Genomic DNA, 20,849 nt, shown 5'->3' with positions numbered 1-20,849 from the left:
TGGTCCTGCTGGGAAGTTTCACCCTCTTCTGTTTCTTCCAGGGTACCAAACATGGTTACATGGGGAACAGTCGGCGGCGTGGCCCTCGTCTACTTCACGGACTGGCGATTAGTTCTCGACTACGTTCCATACATTAATGGAAAATTCAAGGACGACAAATAACATTCAAAATGTGAGTCACCTGCTGGTTTCTGATGGGAAGTAGGTGTTTTCCGTTGGGGTTGGAGGCTGCTTGGACCGTTATGTCTGCAGCTCCTGTCGGAGCTCAGGTGTTCCTCAAACACCTGTCTGCTTTTCAACGCAATGGATGAATTCTTGCAGCGCATTGAGACAACCGTCAGAATCCGACGTGGGGTTTTCCCACACTCCCTAAACCCTCCCACAGCCAAAGGCAGCAGGACTGAAGCTACTCCTGCAGGTTCGTTAGTTCATGTCTTCCAGGAAAACACGAGACTGCAGCGTCAACAGTTTACTAAATAAACATGTTTAACTTTATGGATTTTTAAAAGGTTGCTAAGAAAACTTGAGCGTAAGGTGGTCTCCGCGTCCTCAGTGTCAGGGATGGAGGTGTTCCTGAACATGGGAATGTGCTTTTGTTTACAGGGTGGAGCTGCAGGTGGAGTCATGGAGGAACACCACCGTCAGACTGAAGGCTGACTAAGCTGCAGATGCTGTAAAAATGTCTTTCCCACTGTTTTCGCCTGTTCATATTGCTGTAAATGTCCACAGATTAAACGATTCTCTTAAATGCACCGTGACATGTTTTTTGTTTTTTACCAGTGAAAGTAAACTCTTGTTTGTGGTTTTCTGTTTACAAACTCTAAAGCGGGTTATGAACTCTGATGTCTGATCGTGTCCACACAGGAAAGGGTTTTAGAAGACTACATATATGTGAAAAATCTGCTTTTAAAGGATTTTGGGCGCTCCAGTAAAGCGCACGCGCCTCCCGGGTGAAGATGTTGTTGGTTTGGAGCGCACGGATCATGGAGGGGGGAGGGGACTGAAAGAGGAGAGGGATTTAACGCAGAAGAGGCGGAACGCGCCACCGTCTCCAAGATGGATAAAAACGAGTAAGTACATGATGTGACGGTTCGTGGCGCCGCGCGCTTTCAACGCAGGTTCACTGCGTTTGACTTCGCGTGGATATTTGGAGGATGATCATCGACACGGAAAAGGTTTTCCGCGTGTCGTTGTCCAGCAGCCCACAGTGGGCTCTGAGGTCCATCCCAGCATCTCTTGTTCTCCGCGCGCGCCTCGCGTTCGAACCCCCGCCGGATCGGTGCTTTTATCTAACGCGACGGAGGTGAAGGTGTACGTGACACGCGCATCAAGACTGGCTTTCATGTATCGATAAGATCTATTTTGTTCACTGCCGGCACCGGGTTTGAGTGACAGCGGGATTATTGTCCCGCTGCCTGAGGCCGGTTCACGCGCGCGCGTGTGTGGTGTGCATGTGTTGATCACAGATTGGTAATCTTGTGGAGTCATGAACGGATGTTGCGCCGCTGGTTCGTGAGGACGGACTATTTGCTGTCAGATGGCCGATCCCGTCTGTCGAGATCGCAAACGGCTCGTTCAAAAGGAGCTTCCGGTGTTTTTCAAAATACAGAGCCATCTCCAGAAAGGATGGATAACTCCCGCTCCTCCTTTTAAAAGAGACTGCAGTCGCTCTCAGGTCTCACGTCCTCTGAAGGTGGTCCTGAAGAGACCTGGATCAGGTTCTGGATCTGCTCCTGCTGATGGACGTTAAGCTGCGGGACCTCAGTGAGCTTTAGACACAGACTGCATCCTCCTTCCGTTTATTGCGTTTTACTGGCGCCATCATCTGGTTGCTCTTAGTATTTCAGCTAGAGTTTAAAAAAAAAAACCCAGTGAACCTTGAGGAATGACTTTACACAGAGACGCAAAAAAAAACCTACACAAAGATGGAAAAATATACACGGAAACACACAAATATACACAAAAACGCACAGATGTAAACAGAAACACACAAATAGACACAGAAATGCTTAAATATACATAAAACCCACAAGTATACACAAAAAAGCACAAATGTACACAGAGATGCACAGATATACACAGAAACACACAAATATACACAGACGCAAACAAAACACAGAATCACACAAATATACACTGATGCAAAATATATACACAGAAACATACAACTATACACAGATGCAGAAATATACACATAAACACACACAAATATACACAGAGACGCACAAATATACACAGAAACACACACATATATACACCGAGACACACAAATATATAGAGAAACACGCAAATATAAATAAACGCTCAAATACACACCAATATACGCACACAAATACGTAAGAAACACACAAATATACACGAAAATACACAAATATACACAGAAACACACAAATAGACAAAAATATCCACATAAATATACGTATTTACACAGAGATCCACAATCATTCACAGAAACACACAAAAATGTAGAGATTCACAAATATACACAGAAATGCTCAAATTTACATAGAAACCCACAAATATACACAGAAACACACATATACACAGATAAAAAAACATAACAAAATTTCTGTTCAATTCATGTAGAAATCTAAGTATTTCCAAAAGGTTCACATACTTTTTTCAACAGTAAAGATTTTAAGCTGTATTTTACAGTCTAAAGGCTGCAATTTTGATCAAACTAATTGGATAAAATTTCATTAAATATGACCAAATTTCATACAAGAGTTAAAGCAGTTAATTTGTTATCATCTAAATGTTTAACCAACATTTGCGGTTTTGGGAAAAACGGGCCCCGAGAGTCATCAGCAGTTTCACAAAAACATAAGATCATCCTCAATTTGAGATGTTTAAAATATCAAAATATAGTTTGGTTTCTTTTTCTTTGTTTCTTCTAACTTCAGCTTTAGAATTAATACAATCAGTTTGAAGTCACACATTTTTATAAACTGATGAGAATAATAATCTTTTTTTTAAACTTGTTAGGAACGCAGAACCTGATGCAAAAATCTGATAAAATAACGCAGCAAATCAGATCGATTTGATCATCTCTGTGTGCAGCATTTCATGAAATTAAGAAATATACATTAAATGTTTATATTTAGTATGAGACATTAATACATAAATTTAACCCCTAATATTTCACCTTCATTTCTTTCATGTCCATTTCTATTTGTATTATATAGACTCTATTTGTATTATAAGGACAACTGTCCTTCCTAAATGAAAAAAGGGCTCATTAACGATTTTCTGTGACGTTTACCACTAAAATGAAAGGTAAATGGACCTGTGCTTTTATTCTGAAGTCTGATCAGTGAAGCTTCCTGTCTGGTTTGGCCCCGCCCCTCGCCGCGTCTTTTTCTGCTTCTGGTGGAGTTTTCCAGGCGGATGTGGCCGTGATGCGCCAGCCTCACGCGCAGGTAGTGATGCGGCTGAGCCGGCGGCGGAGGGATCTGCTCGGCGACAAAGGGAGGAGATGTGAGCTGGAAGATCCCATTACGGTTTAAAATGGTAGAAAGAAAAGCGTAGGAAGCGATAGGCCTGCGCCCCCCTCCCTCAAAGACCGATTCTGTCGTAGACTAGCCCGCCTTTCACTTAGAGCAGACTCAAAGGCTGCTCGCCGGGAAATGGAGAAGAAAAGGTGGGATTGCAGTGCTCTCCCAAAAGGCTGGAAAATGGAAGAAGTGACCAGAAAGTCGGGTTTGTCAGCCGGGAAAAGCGATGTCTATTACTTTAGGTACTAACTGTTCGACAACCTCCGACACTCACAGCCCACTCCGACACAGACAGCGGTAGGGGACAGGCTGGGATGGGGAAGGGGTTGGTTCCTCGTCGTTGTTGGGAAGTTCTTAAACCGCGCGGGCTAGCTAACATCCGGGTCTCCCGACCTAGAGCTCGCGGATGTTTCTCTTGATTTTCTTTGTTTGAAGCGACTCAACAACGACAGATTTGTTCTCATTTAGCAGAGGAGAAGAACAAGATGAGGAGCAAAGGCAAGACAGGGGGGAGGCGGGTCGTTTGTATAGTTTGTGGTAGGCTACCTGTCCATCATCCTGCTGTTCCTGTGTGATGCTCGAACATCTGCATGACCGTCTGCACAGATGTGGACTTCCATGTCAGAAACATCTCCTCGTCATTGTTTCCATGAAGCTGCGCTCTTCTGGAGCTCCTCTTCAGACACATCTTGCTGGTCGGAGGGCAGCATCCATTCATTGCGCTGTCTCTCCTGTGCTGCTGGGATGCATCTTGTGTTCTGGTTGTTGCACGTTGTGGTTCGATTCCAGCTGTGATGTTTCCTTTGTGCTCTTCATCTCTGCTTGCTTTTTGGTGTTGCTGTCGTTTTGGTCTGTTGTCCTCCGGATCGCAGAGGTTCTTCACGTTTTTTTTCTCTTGTCCCGGCTCGTCAGTCCATCTGGAAAGAAGTTTCGAAGTAAGCCTCAGCTGGCCCGTTACCTTGGTAACCAGATGGACCTCAGCTCCTTTGATTTCCGCACGGGGAAGATGCTGATGAGCAAGCTGAACAAAAACCGGCAGCGACTGCGATACGACAACAACAACCAGAACAAGGTGAGACGGACGGCATCTTTCAGGACTTTTATTTTGGTGGGGTCTTTCAGGATGTTGTTTCAGGATGTTTTGAGCTGGTTTGTAGATCTTTGCTGATCATTTTTGGGTGGATGTGTGTTCTCCTCATGATCTTCCCTTCCTGTTTGTGTGTCTTGAAGGGCAAACCGGACCTCAACACCTCCCTCCCAGTCAGACAGACAGCCTCCATCTTCAAGCAGCCCGTTACCAAGGTTACCAACCACCCCAGCAACAAAGTGAAGACGGATCCTCAGAAAGCCGTGGACCAGCCTCGACAGGCAAGGCCGCGGCCTCTGATGCTGGCTGAAGGGCTGTGGCAGCTCGGTGTGATGGAACTGACCCTGTCCTTCCGCCCACAGCTGTTCTGGGAGAAGAAGCTCAGCGGCCTGAATGCGTACGACATCGCCGAGGAGCTGGTGCGGACGATGGAGCTGCCCAAAGGACTGCAAGGTGCAGAGCTGCAGCATCCGCTGCTCCAACGCCGCCCTCCGCTGAAAACCCCGGTCTGACTGTCGCTGCTCTTTAGGCGTGGGTCCCGGCTGCACGGATAAAACGCTGCTGTCGGCAATAGCCAGCGCACTCCACACCAGCGCCGCCCCCATCACCGGGCAGCTGTCTGCCGCCGTGGAGAAGAACCCGGGGGTGTGGCTTAACACCGCCCAGCCGCTGTGCAAGGCCTTCATCGTGACTGATGAGGACATCAGGTGAGGATGCAGAGGCTGGTCTGAAGGTCACATGACCAGATTTAGATGGACTGACTGAAGGTGGGGGCTTCACGCCAAACGCCACGTTTACCTCCGAGAACTTTGACCTCGCTCGACGTTTTCCACGTTCACCATCACAAACCCCCCATGCTCCTCTTCTTTAGAAACGCAGGCTAGAAGACGGAATGTCCCCTCATCTTCAGCTGACTGGCTGCTGGTTCAACGTCGAGGCAGATTTTGAGTGAGGAGCAAGGCAGCGGCAAATAGTTTTAGGAGTTCAGAAGTTTCCGGTGTTTGGATTGAACAGAGGAGCTGCAGCACAGAACCTCCATGGAGGAGACGGTGGTCCAGCGTTGTGCTGTGGAGGAGGGGGGAGGCAGACGCTCCTCACAGCAGCAGGAGCTCTGTATTTTATTTTGAAATTTGTTTTAGGAGCTGCATTTTGATGCAGAAGGTTCCATTAAACTTTGCTCTCCTCAAACATCAAAATAAACTCTAAAAGAGTCGGATAACCCCTGACTAGTCCCGAGGGTAGAAAGCTGGAAATGCCCCTGGGGGTATTTATGCCCAAAAGCTGATGCTCTGACGACAATAGAGCCGTTTGGAACTTCAGGTTCTTTGGGTTCTGTGTGCAGGAAGCAGGAGGAGCTGGTGTACAGCGTGAGGAAAAGGCTGGAGGAGGCGCTCATGGCTGACATGCTGGCCCAGGTGGAGGAGGCCACCCAGGAAGGAGAGCCCCCGAAGGAGGAGGGCAACAGCAGCGAGGACATGGAGACCGTATAGCTGCGGGGTGGGGGTGGGGGGCTTTATTGTGCAGGTGGAGTCCAGCTGTCAGGAAGACCCGCCCAGCATCGGCGTCCACATCAACCCAAACCTCCATCCAGGACGGCTCGGCACCGGCTTCTCCCTCATCAGAACCGGGGCGGCAGGGGCTCCTGGCTGCATCCGTGAGCCCAGATCATCGTAGACGTGGAACAAAAAGATACAAACCAACAAAGGACACACTTTTACCGACGAGTATCCGTCAGTGGCATTCGGCGAGCGGCGCATTTTTACGGAGAAGTTTGTATATTTGTGACAATCATGAAAATCAAACACGTCAACAGCAGATCGTCTTTTAGGGTCCGTTGGAGAACGGGTTTTTGTACTTTTGACTTTTTGTAGATGTAAATTTGTTTGTGTGCTCCACAAGTAATCTGATTCCACCAGTAACCTGGTTCCACTGGTGATCCGGTTCCACCAGTGACCCGGTTCCACTGGTGATCCGTTTCCACCAGTAACCTGGTTCCACTGGTGATCAGGTTCCACCAGTGACCCGGTTCCACTGGTGATCCGTTTCCACCAGTAACCTGGTTCCACTGGTGATCAGGTTCCACCAGTGACCCGGTTCCACTGGTGATCAGGTTCCACCAGTGACCCGGTTCCACTGGTGTTCTGATGTCTGAGCGGCACGCCTCCATCTGATGCTTGAACCATTAAAGCTGTGGTCAGAGGCATCACTTTAACCAGAACTTCACTTCATATTGTTTGTTGTCGTTTCTTGTGCCCGTTAAGAAAGAAAATACACAACACAAAGAAAATACACAACACTCAGAACAAAAAGAAAATACACTACATACAGAACAAAAAGAAATCCAAGCCAAATTAGGCCACAGCCGTAACATCATTGGAATAAAAAAATCTGTTTCTGAACACAAACGCACACAAATATACACAGTGACGCACAAATATATTTGTGTTTCACGCTCAAATACACTCTAATGTACACACAAATATGCAAGAAACACAAATATACACAGAAATTCACAAATATACACTAAAACACACAAATATACACAGAAACACAAATAGACACAAATGTGCACAGGAACATACGAAAATACACAGACGTACAAATATACACAGAAACACACACAAATATACACAGAAACGCACAAATATGCACACAGATACAAATATACACAGAAATGGTTAAATATACATAGAAACCCACGAACATACACAGAAAAATACAAATGTACACAAAAATGCAGAGACGCACAAATATACACAGACCCAAACAATATACACAGAAGCACACAAATATACAGAGATGCAAAAAATATACACAGAAACACCCAAATATACACAGAAATACACAAATATACACAGAAACGCCCAGATATACACAGAAATACACACAGAAATGCAGAGATGCACAAATATACACAGAAACCCACAAATATACACAGAAAAACACAAATGTACACAAAAACACAGCTGTACAAATATACACAAAAACACACAAATATACACAGATACTCACAAATATACACAGAAACACACACAAATATACACAGTGACGCACAAATATATACAGAAACACAAATATACACAAACACTCAAATACATTCTAATATACACACAAATATGCAAGAAACACACAAATATACACAGAAATTCACAAATACACACAAACGCCCAGATATACACAGAAACGCCCAGATATACACACCAATATACACACTCAAATATGCAAAAAACACACAAATATACACAGAAATTCACAAATATACACTAAAACACACAGAGATGCACAAATACACACAGAAACACACAAATATACACAGAGACGTACAAATATACACAGAAACACACACAAATATACACAGAAACACACAGAGATGCACAAATATACACAGAAACGCAAAAATATGCACACAGACACAAATATACACAGAAATGGTTAAATATACATAGAAACCCACGAATATACACAGAAAAACACAAATGTACACAAAAATGCAGAGACGCGCAAATATACACAAAAACACAAATATACACAGACGCAAAAAATATACACAAACACACAAATATACCCAGAGACGCACAAATATATACAGAAACACATAGATATACACAAACGCTTCCATTCACACTGATTTAAACACGCAAACATGCACAGAGAAGGACAAATAGACACAGAAATGCACAAATATACACAGAAACACACAAATGTAGACAGAAACACAAATACTCACTAAAATGCACAGAAACACACGGATAAACTGAGATGCACAACTATACACAGAAACACACAAATATACACAGAGACGAACAACTTTATGCAGAAACACACAAATATACACAGAGAAGGACAAATAGACACAGAAATACACAAAAACGCAGAGACGCACAAATAGACACAGAAATACACAAAAACGCAGAGACGCACAAATAGACACAGAAATACACATAGAAACACATACAGAAACACATAAATGTACTCACTCACAAACACAACTATACACAGAAACACACACAAATATACACAGAGACGAACAACTTTATGCAGAAACACACACAAATAGACACAGAAATACACAAATACGATGAGACGCACAAATATTCACACAAATACACGTAGAAACACACAAATGTACTCACACAAACACAAATATACAGAAACAAACAAATGTATTCTCTCTCTGTCTCACAAACGCACACACATGCACGCACACATGCACACACACACACACGTGGTGTGGTTTTTGTTCTCTGCTTCTTCACATTCTTGTGGCTGTTTGAAGAACAGCTCTTGGTTTCACAAAAGTCTCCTCAGAGTTTTTTGTCGTCTCCTGAAGCTGCTGGAGTTGGAGCATCTTTATGACTCAGGAAGTCTTTCTGCTGATGCAGCCGCTCGCCCTTCAGCAGATTAACAGTTAACCTGGAGCTTTATGCGCGGACAAAGTGCAGAACTCCACCAGCTGGACGGACGGCGGCGGATCCCGGCAGGTTCTCTCTCAGCAGCATCAGTCTCTGCAGTAACCTCAAAGCAGGTCTTCTGCTGTGACGGAAACATGGCGTCTCTGGAGTTCTACTCGAAGGTGAGACACGCTCCTCAGCTTAAAGATCAAAGTCTTAAAGTTTCTACTCTCACCGACTTTCTGATGCTTCCAACTCCAAAATGGTGTTCTTTTCAGTCGAGTCAGAACTGTTTCTGGAGGCCTAAAAACAGTGAAACTATTGAGCGTATTTGGAGAATAGGGTTGATCTGCTGAGGAGCTGCAGAGAAAGGATGACCCGGGTTAATTTTTAACTCCGTTAAGGAGGCTTTTCTGCTGATGGAGGACCTGAACCCTGACTGGGTGAGGTCAGGCAAAGCAGCAGCTCCTGGAAATGTCCACAGGCTTCCCACTCAGACCTTCTGCTGGACCACAAAGCCCCGCTTCTCATCTGTATGTTCCTCTCCTGCCAGGGTGAGCGGGTGTGGGTTCCTGACCCGGAGGCAGTCTGGGTTCCAGCAGAACTCCTCCAGGACTACAGACCTGGAGAGAAACAGCTGATGCTCCGCCTCATGAACGGCCACGTGAGATGCTTTGGACTTCCTGTTCCTCATGGAGTCATGTGGGTTCCAGAGGTTTTCTCCCAAACTTCATCTGTTTGTTTGATTTTCATGAACAGGAGGTCCAGTATGCACTGCGCTCCCCGTCTGACCTCCCTCCTCTGAGGAACCCCGACATTTTAGAGGCCGAGAACGACCTGACCGCCCTGAGCTTTCTACACGAGCCCGCTGTGCTGCACAACCTCCGGGTTCGCTTTCTGGACTACAGCAGCATCTACACCTACTGCGGTGAGCAGAGATGGAGGGAAGTTGGAGGAGGAGCTTCTGTCTGTGACATCACAGATCCGGCAGGATCTCCCTCCGTGATCTGACGAGAACAACAGAAACCAACCTGATTCCAGAAACAGACTCCGATGTTTACCAGAAACATCTGAGTTCTCAGTAAGAAATCAGTTTCTGTAGAGGAACCGACTGGCCTGAATCCTGTTTTTCACCTGTTTTTGACCCCGCCCCCTGAACATGTCTTTCATGTAGCCTCTGAATCATTAGTTTTTACTCTGATGGGGGTGAAATGGGGTGAAAATGGTTAAAAACTGTTCCCCCCTCCCCCCCACAGGTATTGTGTTAGTGGCCATCAACCCCTATGAGAGCCTCCCCATATACGGCGAGGAGGTGATGGACGCGTACAGTGGTCAGGACATGACGGACATGGAGCCGCACATCTTCTCCGTGGCAGAGGAGGCGTACCGCACCATGACCAGGTGAGGGGTGGCGGCGGGGGAGAGGGCAGGCGGTGGGGGGTGGGGCTCTGCTGACTGTGTGGATGTGTGCAGGGAGGAGAGGAACCAGTCCGTCATCATCAGTGGGGAGTCCGGCTCTGGAAAAACCGTCTCAGCCAAATTCACCATGAGATACTTTGCCGTGGTAGGAGGAGCATCGCAGCAGACCAGCGTGGAGGAGCGGGTCCTGAGCTCCAACCCCATCATGGAGGTACAGGAGCCCCAGTCTCCACCCTAAAAGTATTCAGGAGGAAAGGGGGGGGGTCCACGTTCTGCCTTCAGTCCATAGGCAACGCTAAAACCACTCGGAACGACAACAGCAGCCGTTTTGGGAAGTACATCGAGATCGGCTTCGGGAAGAACGGAGACATCATCGGAGCAAACATGAGGACATACCTGCTGGAGAAGTCCAGGGTCGTCTTCCAGGTATCTTCATCCTCGGCTGAAGCCCGGCTGTTGGTGTCTTGTGGGTGACTCTTCTCTGGCGTGTCTGTAAGGCCTCAGCAGAGAGGAACTACCACATCTTCTACCAGCTCTGCGCCTCCAGAGACCTGCCCGAGATGAGAGCTCTCCAGCTGGGTGAGACGGAACCACGTCACGTCTGTGAGCTCCTCGCGCCATGGTCTCACTGATGTTTGTCCTCACAGACGCAGCTGAGCGCTTCTTCTACACCAACCAGGGTGGGGACACCCGGGTTTGCGGCGCTGACGATCGGTCGGATCTGGAGCGCACTCGTAACGCTTTCACAGTTCTGGGTGAGATCTTCCTGCCTTCTCTCAGAAATGGAGGATGAAGAGCAACCTTCCAAAACCTGGGCTTCTTTTTGTCAATCCCACAGGTGTGCAGCCTGAGCAGCAGATGGAGCTCTTCAGGATCCTCTCAGGTGTTCTACACCTGGGGAATGTCAGAGTTCAGTCCAGTGGGAGAAGTTCAGACCGGAGCTTCATTGAGGTAACAGAGGTTCTTCCTCTTCCTATGGTCCTCACTTCAGTGATGGTACAGGTGTTCTGCTGTCACCTCAGGTGGAGGACCGCTCTCTGGCCATCTTCTCCAAGCTTTTAGGCGTGGAGGGGGCTCAGATTTCTCACTGGCTATGCCACCGCAGACTGGCGGTGGGGGGAGAGATGCTGGTCAAACCCATGTCCGCTCAGCAGGCTGTGGCAGCCAGAGATGCTCTGGCTAAACACGTCTACGGTCAGCTGTTCACATGGACGGTCCACCGGCTCAACGCGGCGCTGCGCAGCCAGAGGGGAAAGGTCAAGTCCTTCATCGGAGTGTTGGACATCTATGGGTGAGGGAACGACCCGCAGGAATTTGGAAAATGACTTCTTTCCTAAAAAACTTTGATGTGTTTTTGTTTGGAGCAGATTCGAGACGTTTGAAAGGAACAGTTTTGAGCAGTTTTGCATCAATTATGCAAATGAAAAACTGCAGCAGCAGTTTAACAGGGTGAGTCTCTTTCCTTATGTTCCCCTCAGTGGGTTTCTCATTGACTGTATCTGAGATCTGGACTGAGTAGCCCCTCCCCCTGGTGTCCCAAACAGGAAGTACCTGCTGGCTCCAAGAAGCCAAAATTCCATAGACAGCTGTTTGTCAGTCATTCTATTGGTCGGAACAACCACTCTGGATCTGATACCTTTTTTTAATCCTCTATTCTTTTAGGATATTCTTTCTGTAGTTCAAGTTATGATCTGACCAATCAGGTGCCTTGATTGTAGGCAGAGTATGCTGGCCCCCACGTCCCACATTCAAAATGTTTGACAGATTTGGTGTAGGCCACTTTCAAGTGGTAGGGGTGTGGCCATCCAATAAGCTCACTCCTTATTGGACCAACTCTGACCAATCCCTGCTCACTGATGATGTCTGAATCCAATATGGCGGCGTCTGTATTGGGAAATGATGGCGACTGAATTGACTTCATTTGGTTGGAGCTGGAATAAACCGTTTTCTACTGATGACGTCACTCAGTCCAGTTCTCTGGTACAGTCGATGGGTAGGACCCTGTGTGTGTGCTTCTATTTGTGTGTTTTTCTGTGTGTGCTTCTATTTGTGTGTGTGTGTCTGTAAAATAGTAACAGCAATATTTTATGTTATTTAGCCTGTTTCATCAGTAAGAATAGGTTTCATTTTTCAAATGCACATTTTCACCTTTTAATTTATATATTTATTATAATTGTTGCATTTACTAACTAAATATTTAATTTAAAGTAATGTTTTTACAACTAAATATTTAGTTTACAAACTTTTTAGTTTGCAAACTAAATGTTTAATTGTATCTAATTAAACATTTAGTTTGCAAATTAAATATTTTGATCTGACCTATATATTTATTTTCCGAACTAAATATTTAAGCTTAAATTAATATTTAGTTTTTCGACTAAATCTTTAGCTAACATGCAAATGAGCTTGTTAATAAGCAGGAGTGGACTATCAAAATAAAAGCTGGATGTTGCTCTGTCTGCTTGTGCTTTAGTGATTTTTGTCCAACCTGCCTGCTGAAAACATCGATGAGCCGTTTGGATCTTTTGTGAATAGGCTTCTTCTCATGGCGTCGCTACACTTCAGGTTTTCTCTTTGTTTGCGATCCGTGTTCTCAGCATGTCTTCCTCCTGGAACAAGAGGAGTACGTTCGAGAGGAGCTGGCCTGGACGCGCATCGAGTTCAGCGACAATCAGCTGTGCATCAACCTGATGGAGGGTCAGCTGGGCGTGTTCGACCTGTTGGACGAGGAGTGCAGGGTCAGTGGCGACGGTACCTGACAGAACCGCCGCGGCTCCACAGCTCCCTCATGCTTGTGTGTGAATGATCCAGATGCCTAAAGGTTCTGATGACAGCTGGGTCCAGAAACTGTACGACCAACACCTGAGCAGTAAGCCACACCCCCACTTCAGCAAACCTCGCACCTCCAACAGCGCCTTCGTCATCCTGCACTTTGCTGACACGGTGAGTGCTGCCGCTCAGCTTGAGGCTCCGCCTCCCTGTGCACTGACGCCTCTTTTTGCAGGTCCGATATGAGGGTCAGGGCTTTTTAGAGAAGAACCGAGACACCGTCTTTGATGAGCTTATCAACGTTCTCAAAGCGAGTCAGGTGAGCTGCACGGCGCCCATTCCAGTCCGGCCTCAGCGTGACCTCGGCTGATGGCGTGTTTGTGTTCATGCGTCAGTCTGAGCTGGTGGCGGAGCTCTTCCAGCTCCAGGAGGTCTCCCCTCTGACCCAAGGTGGTTCCCGCTTGGGGAGGAAAGCCACCAGAGAGCACAAGCTGACTGTGGGCTTCCAGGTGTGTCTTCACTTCGCACCAGAGCTCTGGATTGTGAATCCAGTCTGAAGCTGGTGATGTTCTCCGCAGTTCCGTCAGTCCCTGCAGATGCTCATGGACACTCTGAACAGCACCACCCCTCACTACGTCCGCTGCATCAAACCCAATGACCTGAAGGAGCCGTTCACGTGAGTTGGTACCAGCTGCCAACCTCTGCTGCACGCAGACTGACAGCAAAGCCTCTCTCCTTAGGTTTGATCCTAAGAGAACCGTCCAGCAGCTGAGAGCCTGCGGAGTTCTGGAGACCATCCGGATCAGCGCACAAGGTTATCCATCCAGGTGCGAGGGTCTCACGATGCTTTGGTTCTTCCAGAGGATAAGCTTAGACCCGGAGCTGTGAGGTCTGACCCCAAAGACGCGTCTGTGCAGGTGGACCTATGAGGAGTTCTTCAGCAGGTACCGCGTTCTCCTCCCTGGGCCTCAGAACCTGCAGCGTGCACAGGCCTCGTGCAGAGAGACTCTCCCGCAGCTCATCCCGGACCCGGATCAGTACTGCTTCGGGAAGACCAAAGTTTTCTTCCGGGCCGGTCAGGTGGCTCTTCTGGAGAGGCTGAGGGCCGAGAGGCTGCGAGCAGCGGCGGTGATCATCCAGAGCCGAGCCAAAGGCTGGCTGCAGCGGATCCGGTACACCCGGATCCTCCGGGCCGCGGCCACCATCCAGAGATACTGCAGAGGGTCTCGGGCCAGGAGGTGTGGACCTGCGGTCTTTACTTTGGTTTCTCTTTCAATTCCATTTTAGCTTTGATTCAACTAAAATCTTCTAGAAGATTCTCTGTCAGAAGAAAAGTGATGAATAGAGAGGCGCTTAGAAAGTTAGCTTTGAAACTACACGACACACTGACCCCCTCACCCCAACCCCCCCCCCCCCCACACACACACACACACAAACATAGGGACACTTTGCATTTAATCAAAAGGATTCTAATAATCCAGTTGTTACCAATGACTGTTCACATTGCAGTACTTTTGGTCATGTTTCCTTTATTTCTACTAAACTAAGTTCTGTCTGGTCATGCTGCCGCAGACACGCCCGCCTCCTGCGCCACGATAAGGCGGCCTTAGTGTTCCAGAAGAACTACCGCATGGTGGTGGTCAGGCAGCTGTTCCTGATGATCCGGCAGGCCACCGTCACCATCCAGGCCTTCAGCCGGGGCACGCTGGCGCGCCGCAGACACAGACAAGTCAGCGGGTCCACCAAAGGAATCGGACCGGTTGCAGTAGAACCTCGCCAGACTCAGCCGTCTGTCTGTTCTGCCCTCAGATGGTGGCTGAGAGGAGAGCCGTGCTGCTCCAGGCCAGGGTGCGCGGATGGTTGGCGAGGCAGTCTTTTCGGCGTGTGCGTGCGGCTGTGGTCTACATGCAATGCTGCGTGCGGCGGCGGGCGGCCAGGAGAGAGCTGCTGAAGCTAAAGAAGGAGGCGCGCTCCGTGGAGAGGTTCCGAGAACTGAACAAAGGGATGGAGGTCAAAGTGATGCAGCTGCAGCTGAGGGCGGATCAGCAGGTACGGACTTCAGGACGGACACAGGAGCACGTCTTCTCATGCAGTTTAATGTTTCCACCTGAAGAGCTTTTGCACACTTCAGCCCCGTGTGCAACACACCTGCAAAATGGGTTCTGTTCACCGTCCTTAAATCAAACTCCTATTGGTTCTGTGGAGACCAGAATCATTGACTAAAAACACCAAGAATAGACACAAAGATAGTTTTTTAGAAGAACTTTAATGATCATTTGAAAGAAAGATGTTGCTGTAACTTAGTTTATTGATTTGAATAGCTGTCTGTGTTGCTGCTGTTTTATCCTTGTTCAGTTTCCGTCTCCTGTAGTTCCTTTTATTTCTCTTCCTCTTGCCTTTTGCTGGGCCACCGTTGAAAACACCATTTTTTCAGCTGTCTGGCCAGGATAAATAAAGGTTAAATAAAAAAAGACAGACATGAGCTGCATTTCCTGCTGCTTTTTTGAGATGTCAGCAGCCTCTGAAGGCTGGATCAAGACAAATGAACAAACACAACTTCACTCTCACACAGAGACGGCTCAGGATTGTGCCATCGTTGGGTCTTCCTGTCGTCACCTGCTGTGCGTTTCTCTGAACTGGTTTCTTTGTCTGCAGGCGAAGGAGAATTCGTCTCTCAGGGAGACGCTCGCCGCGTATCGAGGAGCTGCTGAGGCTGAGCTGCAGGCTCTGAGGGCGACCGTCCAGAAACTGGAGAGTCAGAAGCAGGAGAAGCCTCCTCCACCCATCAGTGACAAAGAGGTGGATGACAGAAAGAGAGCTGAAGAGAAAACTGCCCAGGAGATTCTTTGTCTCAAGCACGTGAGTCCTCCAAACTCCAAGTTCTCCGTGTTTGTAAGGTGGAGTGTGACTGACTCTGGTGACATCAGGAGGTGGAAATTCTGCAAAGAGAGAAGGAGCAGGTCTCCATTGAGAAGGAAGATCTGTCTGCTCGCCTGCTTCAGCTCCAACAAACACAAGCAGGTGGGTCTGAACTTCACAGCCGTGTGGCTCTGTCTGTGTCTCATCTGTTTCCTGTGTGTGAAGAGTGTGTGCAGCAGGCCGTGATGAAGGCCAGCGAAGCTCTTCAGGCAGAGCTGGACGAGGAGAAGACGAAGTATCAGGGCCTCCTGAGGGACTTCACCAGGCTGGAACAGAGATACGACAACCTGAAGGAGATGAGTCTGCTCCCCGAGGTCCTTCCTCGCCGTCCGTCCCGTGAACCCTCAAACACCACAACCTCTAACTTTGCTTCCTGTCCTTCACCGCAAACCGCAGACTCCGAAGGGCCACAGAAGGAGCGACTCCACCCAGAGTCTAAGCCTGGAGCCCCCTTCACCATCCTCACCTCTGCAGTCACCTTTCCAACCTGCTCCCCCCTCCCCAGAGGAAGCGCGCAGGGTCAGCGTGACGTCTCCTGGTCCAGAGAGGAAGTCTTTGGTGTGGAGCTCTGAATCTCCAAAGGTGAGTTCAAATTTCTCCCCACCTTCTACTGTCACAAATCTGCCACCGTATCTTCTCACCGTGTCCATCCTGACAGGACCAGCTGATGGAGAAGATGGATGTGGCCAAAGACCAGGTGGTAAAAATGAGCGTAGAAGACCTGGAGCACGCCTACGACGCTGTCCGAGTGGCCAACAGGTCCGTTACCGTCAAACCTCTTCTCCAAACTTTCCTCCTGATCCACAAGATCATCCGTCACAGAGTTTCCTCTGGTTCCTTCAGGTTTCTGGAGCGTCAGCTGCGAAAGCAGCAAAGTCAGCAGGAGGAGGGGCTGGAGGCTGTGCGGCAGCGGCTCCACCAAGCCGTGTCTGGTTCTGCACAGGCAGAGGTGGTGGTCTTAGGATCTGCTGGTGGAACATCGGCACTGTTTGGTTCCTTCCTGGACGCCGTCCAGCTGTTGTGGCTTAAAGAACAGTTGATGACCACCAACATGTCTTCTTTTGAAGGACCTACAGGACCTGCTGGAGGCCCGGGAGCAGGAGTGTGTGCGTCTGAGGAGGGAGCTGAAGGAGCTGAAGAGCACGGTGTCGCTCAGACGACTCCTGACTGCGAGTGAGCTTCCACCTGTCAGGACGCGACAGTCGCTGTGCTCAGAAATCCCACGGTGCCCAAAGGCAGCAGCAGTCCCTGGTTTACTGGAATGCAGGAAACGGGACGAAAACAAACTCATCAAGAACCTCATCACAGGTACGACTGATGTTCTAAAGGAAACTGCGATGAAAATTTGTTTTTGGTGTTTTTAACGTATTCTTGGAGCAGTTTTCTGCTGATGGACGGCATTTAGAAAGAAAATTCAGCTCAAAATTGCATTTCTGAATATTTCTTTATCTAAATCGTTGTGAATCAGGAGCAGACCAAAAAATGTAGTTAGAAAAAGATCTTATGTGTGACGCCCCGCCCACAACTCAGAGGTGAACGAACTCCTGCCGCTCTGCAGAAACTATGTCCTAGATAACGACACTGGTTTTTAGATTTTGGCTCAAAACTGCATCATCGTAATGAAAAGACAGCCGGGAACACTTTGACAATAGATCAGAAGATGAAAGGAGAGGAATTTCAAAGGTAAACTCGTGTTTGAAAGAGCAGCTGGTCTCGGGTCATTGACCCCTCCCCGGTCTCCGCCCCAGATATCCGTGCTGAGGGCGCCCTCTCCCTGCCTCCTGGCCTTCCCGCCAGCGTGCTCTTTCTGTGCGTGCGTCAGGCCGACTGCAGCGGAGACCCCGTTCGTGCTCGCTCCTTCTGCGGCGCCGCCGTTACCGCCATGAAGGCCGCGCTGAAGGTGAGCCCTCGTCCTGAACTGTGGGACAGCAGTGAGGTCAGGAGAACTCCCCCCACAGCGAGTCGGTGTGGTGGGAGCACAGATCCGACTCCAATCCTTTCATTTCTGCTGCGTTCCTGCTTTTTCGTCTCCTCAGAAACACCAGCAGGATGTGAAAATGACGGCGCTGTGGCTGAAAAACGCCTGTTTGCTGCACGACCTCCTGAAGCAGCACTCTCCCAAGCAGGTACGGATCCTCTGACCTTGTGAAGAGAAGTTGTTGTCTGTTTTCCCAGACGTGGACGCCTGAGGCGCTCTGCTGGTTTTCAGAGTTCTGCTTCAGAGAAGGAGCTTCCCCTCTCCGCTGACCTGAGGGACCTGGGCCGCGGGCTGAGTGACCTCTGCATTCAGGCTTTCCAGCAGCTTCTGTCCATCACTGAGGCGCGTTTACAAAACATCATAGGTGGGTGTCTAGCGGGCTCTTTTTGAAAAAGTCTTCTCGGGTTTCCCTCACGCCTTCATCCCCCTCTTCAGTCCCCGCCTTGCTGGAGAGTGAGACCATCACGGGTCTGTCTGGCTCAGTGGTGAAGATGGGCGTGTCCAGGAAGCGAGCAGGTTCTGGCCCCAGGCCCGCAGGCAGCGAGGCCCCCACCATGGCGTCTGTGCTGCGGGAGCTTGGTGTTCTTCACGCGGCGCTGACCCAGCAGGCTCTGCCTCTGAGTCTGATGGAGCAAGCCTTCCAGCAGCTGACCTACCTGATCTGTGCGTCCGCCATCAACAGCCTGCTGCTGAGGAAGGACATGTGCTGCTGGAGCCGAGGCATTCAGATACGGTAACACACCGCAGCCAGCCGGGAAGCACGTGAGCTCCACTTTGTCTTCATGCTACCCTTTCCCCGCAGATACAACGTCAGCCTGCTGGAGGAGTGGCTGCGCAGTAGAGGTGTGATGGCAGGGGGCGCTGTGGCCACACTAGAGCCTCTCATCCAGGCTGCGCAGCTGCTGCAGGTGGGGAAGAAGACCCCTGCAGACGCACAGGCCATAGTTCAGACCTGCAGCGCCCTCTCCAGCCAGCAGGTGGGCGTCTGCAGCAAAGCTTCTCCTCTGATTTTGTTCCTGTGAAGAGCTGACAGAGCGGATTTCTTCCACAGATCGTGAAAATTCTGATGCTCTACACCCCCAGCAGCGATCTGGATGAGAGGGTGACTCTGAACTTCATCCGTACGGTGCAGGTACGCCTCAGGCGTGAGCGTCGACGCTTTCCCAAAGCCTCTCCTGAAGGCTCCTCTGCTTTCCCCAGGCGCTGCTGAAAAGCCGCTGCGACCATCAGCCTCCACAGCTGCTGATGGATGTGAGGAAAGTGTTTCCCGTCAGATTCCCGTACCTGCCTCCACCTGCGCTCCACGCCGAGGAGTTGGTCATCCCGGACTCCCTGAAGATCTCGTTTCTGCGCAGAGCCTGAGGATGTTCCTGCTGGAGGAGGCTGTTGGGACGGTTTCTGCGTGAACCTGACCTTCTGACACACGTGTTCCTCCTGCATTTGGCGCCACCAGAACCGCTGAACGAGCAGAAAGCTGCACACAAACTCTGGTTGATGTTTTATTGGAAGCAGAAACACAGAGAGACTGGAGCCTGACAAACCTCAACCCCATTCAGACAAGTGGAATAGGAAAAAGAATAGAAACGTCCCGTGTATAAAAACATGTTCATGCGCACACCGTGAAGCACTACACGCCATCAGAAACCCATATTTATATCTTTACAGACATTTCAAAATAGAAAACGAGGATGAATATTAAAATGAAAAAGAACAACCATAGGCAGAAACATGAACTACTGCGTGCTGGATCCATGGAGCTTCTTTTTGTTTTGGATTTCCCATCATGCACTATGTCTGGAAGTTCTTCCCTGTGTGCGTGGTGCTTCCTCCTGCTTCAGGTTTGAGTCCCGCAGGCGTGTTGGCAACCGCTCCCACACGCCAACAGCAAGCCTTCTTCCGACTCTAATGTCCTTCTCACTGAACGAGCGTGTACAGCGTGCTCACGTTCACGTAGCGTGCACACCGAACCGGGACACTCGGCATCTCCCAGTCCGGCCCGGTGATCCAGTTCCCTTCACCTCCAGTTCTCCTGATTCCCTCAGGAGGTGCTCCGATTCAGCAGAACCTCACAGCCAGATATTTACAACAATCTTCAGTTCAGCACAGACGGGTTAGCGCAGGTTTGGCCCGGGACAAGTCAAGAGACAGCATGACGATATCAGAGCAGCACTTGTGCTGAGAAGAATCCACCATGTAAACATTTTAGCACTGCTTTAAGACGACCCGTCGACACAAACGTGGAGGTTAGATGCATAGAGTTCAGTTCTATGTCAGTTCTAAATAAACCACCGACCTGGTTTATTTAGAGGAGGGGGAGGGGGGGTCCACCCTGTCATTTCTACATTTTTTAAGTCTGGAAAATAACGGGGAAACATTTGAGTGACATCCATAGACATGTGCCCCCCTCCCCTCATGTTTTGAACAGACTAAATGATCTCCTGTAAATGTCAGTTTTAGACCTGTGTGTGTGTGTGTATGTGTATGTGTGGGGGGGGGTCTGGATCTGCAGCCATGTTTTCACCCCCCACATGTTCCTTCGTTTTTGAAGAAGCAGAGAGGATCAGTCTGCTTCCCCGCGGCCCCCCAAGAAAGAGCCGCTGAGAATGTTTACAGAAACAAACAAACAAAAAAAAAGAGTGTAAACTTTGGCCTCAAAGAAAATGAACCCAAAAACATCCAAACCAGATCGTTTCAACCGATGAGACGTTCTTTACATGTAAACAACAACCGCACCAACAAAACACACAACAGACGGATACACACGTCTACATACATATGCACACATACATTTA

The 20,849-nt window shown here is 48.8% G+C and overlaps 2 protein-coding genes and 1 long non-coding RNA gene across 11 annotated transcripts; 2 read left to right on the top strand and 1 right to left on the bottom strand.

Moving 5' to 3' along the window:
• The first annotated feature begins 994 nt into the window (after nucleotides 1–994).
• LOC101172482 (methyl-CpG-binding domain protein 3) lies at nucleotides 995–6,804 on the top strand. 8 transcript variants are annotated; one of them, XM_004067702.4, is made up of 7 exons: nucleotides 1,000–1,070; nucleotides 3,963–4,031; nucleotides 4,407–4,566; nucleotides 4,725–4,862; nucleotides 4,944–5,034; nucleotides 5,111–5,288; nucleotides 5,924–6,804. In XM_004067702.4, the coding sequence occupies exons 1-7, from the start codon at nucleotides 1,057–1,059 to the stop codon at nucleotides 6,069–6,071; spliced, it is 798 nt and encodes a 265-aa protein (XP_004067750.1). In that variant the 5' UTR covers nucleotides 1,000–1,056; the 3' UTR covers nucleotides 6,072–6,804. The 8 variants fall into 8 exon arrangements, with proteins under 8 accessions (XP_004067749.1, XP_004067750.1, XP_020557916.1 ...); XM_020702257.1 differs by having other exon boundaries at nucleotides 1,042–1,070; nucleotides 3,966–3,992; XM_020702256.1 differs by having other exon boundaries at nucleotides 1,042–1,070; nucleotides 3,966–4,031.
• On the bottom strand, nucleotides 6,247–7,523 carry LOC111947352. The gene is made up of 2 exons (XR_002873166.1): nucleotides 6,706–7,523; nucleotides 6,247–6,637 (listed from the first exon to the last, which is right to left on the bottom strand). It is a non-coding gene; the product is annotated as an uncharacterized LOC111947352 (long non-coding RNA).
• Nucleotides 7,524–8,751: 1,228 nt separating this feature from the next.
• On the top strand, nucleotides 8,752–20,713 carry LOC101165221 (unconventional myosin-Va). Of its 2 annotated transcripts, XM_004067834.4 has the most exons (34): nucleotides 8,753–9,154; nucleotides 9,526–9,636; nucleotides 9,732–9,900; nucleotides 10,229–10,373; nucleotides 10,446–10,602; nucleotides 10,674–10,817; nucleotides 10,889–10,970; nucleotides 11,039–11,146; nucleotides 11,230–11,342; nucleotides 11,414–11,682; nucleotides 11,759–11,840; nucleotides 12,989–13,129; nucleotides 13,203–13,334; nucleotides 13,396–13,479; nucleotides 13,556–13,669; nucleotides 13,739–13,836; nucleotides 13,901–13,987; nucleotides 14,078–14,398; nucleotides 14,733–14,889; nucleotides 14,970–15,209; nucleotides 15,816–16,019; nucleotides 16,088–16,181; nucleotides 16,245–16,393; nucleotides 16,476–16,661; nucleotides 16,738–16,838; nucleotides 16,923–17,028; nucleotides 17,147–17,387; nucleotides 17,828–17,979; nucleotides 18,116–18,205; nucleotides 18,289–18,421; nucleotides 18,493–18,790; nucleotides 18,860–19,034; nucleotides 19,109–19,189; nucleotides 19,258–20,713. In XM_004067834.4, the coding sequence occupies exons 1-34, from the start codon at nucleotides 9,005–9,007 to the stop codon at nucleotides 19,417–19,419; spliced, it is 5,076 nt and encodes a 1,691-aa protein (XP_004067882.2). In that variant the 5' UTR covers nucleotides 8,753–9,004; the 3' UTR covers nucleotides 19,420–20,713. The 2 variants fall into 2 exon arrangements, with proteins under 2 accessions (XP_020557910.1, XP_004067882.2); XM_020702251.2 differs by having other exon boundaries at nucleotides 8,752–9,154; nucleotides 16,088–16,393.
• Nucleotides 20,714–20,849: the final 136 nt, after the last annotated feature.

This window comes from Oryzias latipes, chromosome 4 (genome assembly GCF_002234675.1).
Source record: "Oryzias latipes chromosome 4, ASM223467v1".
NCBI classification, from domain to species: Eukaryota; Metazoa; Chordata; class Actinopteri; order Beloniformes; family Adrianichthyidae; genus Oryzias; species Oryzias latipes.
Note: the sequence above shows the minus strand (reverse complement) of the source record. Positions and strands in the feature narration are given on the sequence as shown.

Excerpts from the sequence above, each read along its gene's own strand:
- LOC101172482 (XM_020702253.2), top strand. The coding sequence starts at position 3,627 with ATGGAGAAGAAAAGGTGGGATTGCAGTGCTCTCCCAAAAGGCTGGAAA. Across the intron at positions 4,032-4,406 it reads GGTCGTTTGTATAGTTTGTG|TCCATCTGGAAAGAAGTTTC; the intron begins GTAGGCTACCTG and ends CCGGCTCGTCAG. Across the intron at positions 5,035-5,110 it reads GCTGCCCAAAGGACTGCAAG|GCGTGGGTCCCGGCTGCACG; the intron begins GTGCAGAGCTGC and ends GCTGCTCTTTAG.
- LOC101165221 (XM_020702251.2), top strand. The coding sequence starts at position 9,005 with ATGCGCGGACAAAGTGCAGAACTCCACCAGCTGGACGGACGGCGGCGG. Across the intron at positions 11,683-11,758 it reads GGAGTGTTGGACATCTATGG|ATTCGAGACGTTTGAAAGGA; the intron begins GTGAGGGAACGA and ends TGTTTGGAGCAG. Across the intron at positions 13,130-13,202 it reads TGTTGGACGAGGAGTGCAGG|ATGCCTAAAGGTTCTGATGA; the intron begins GTCAGTGGCGAC and ends TGAATGATCCAG.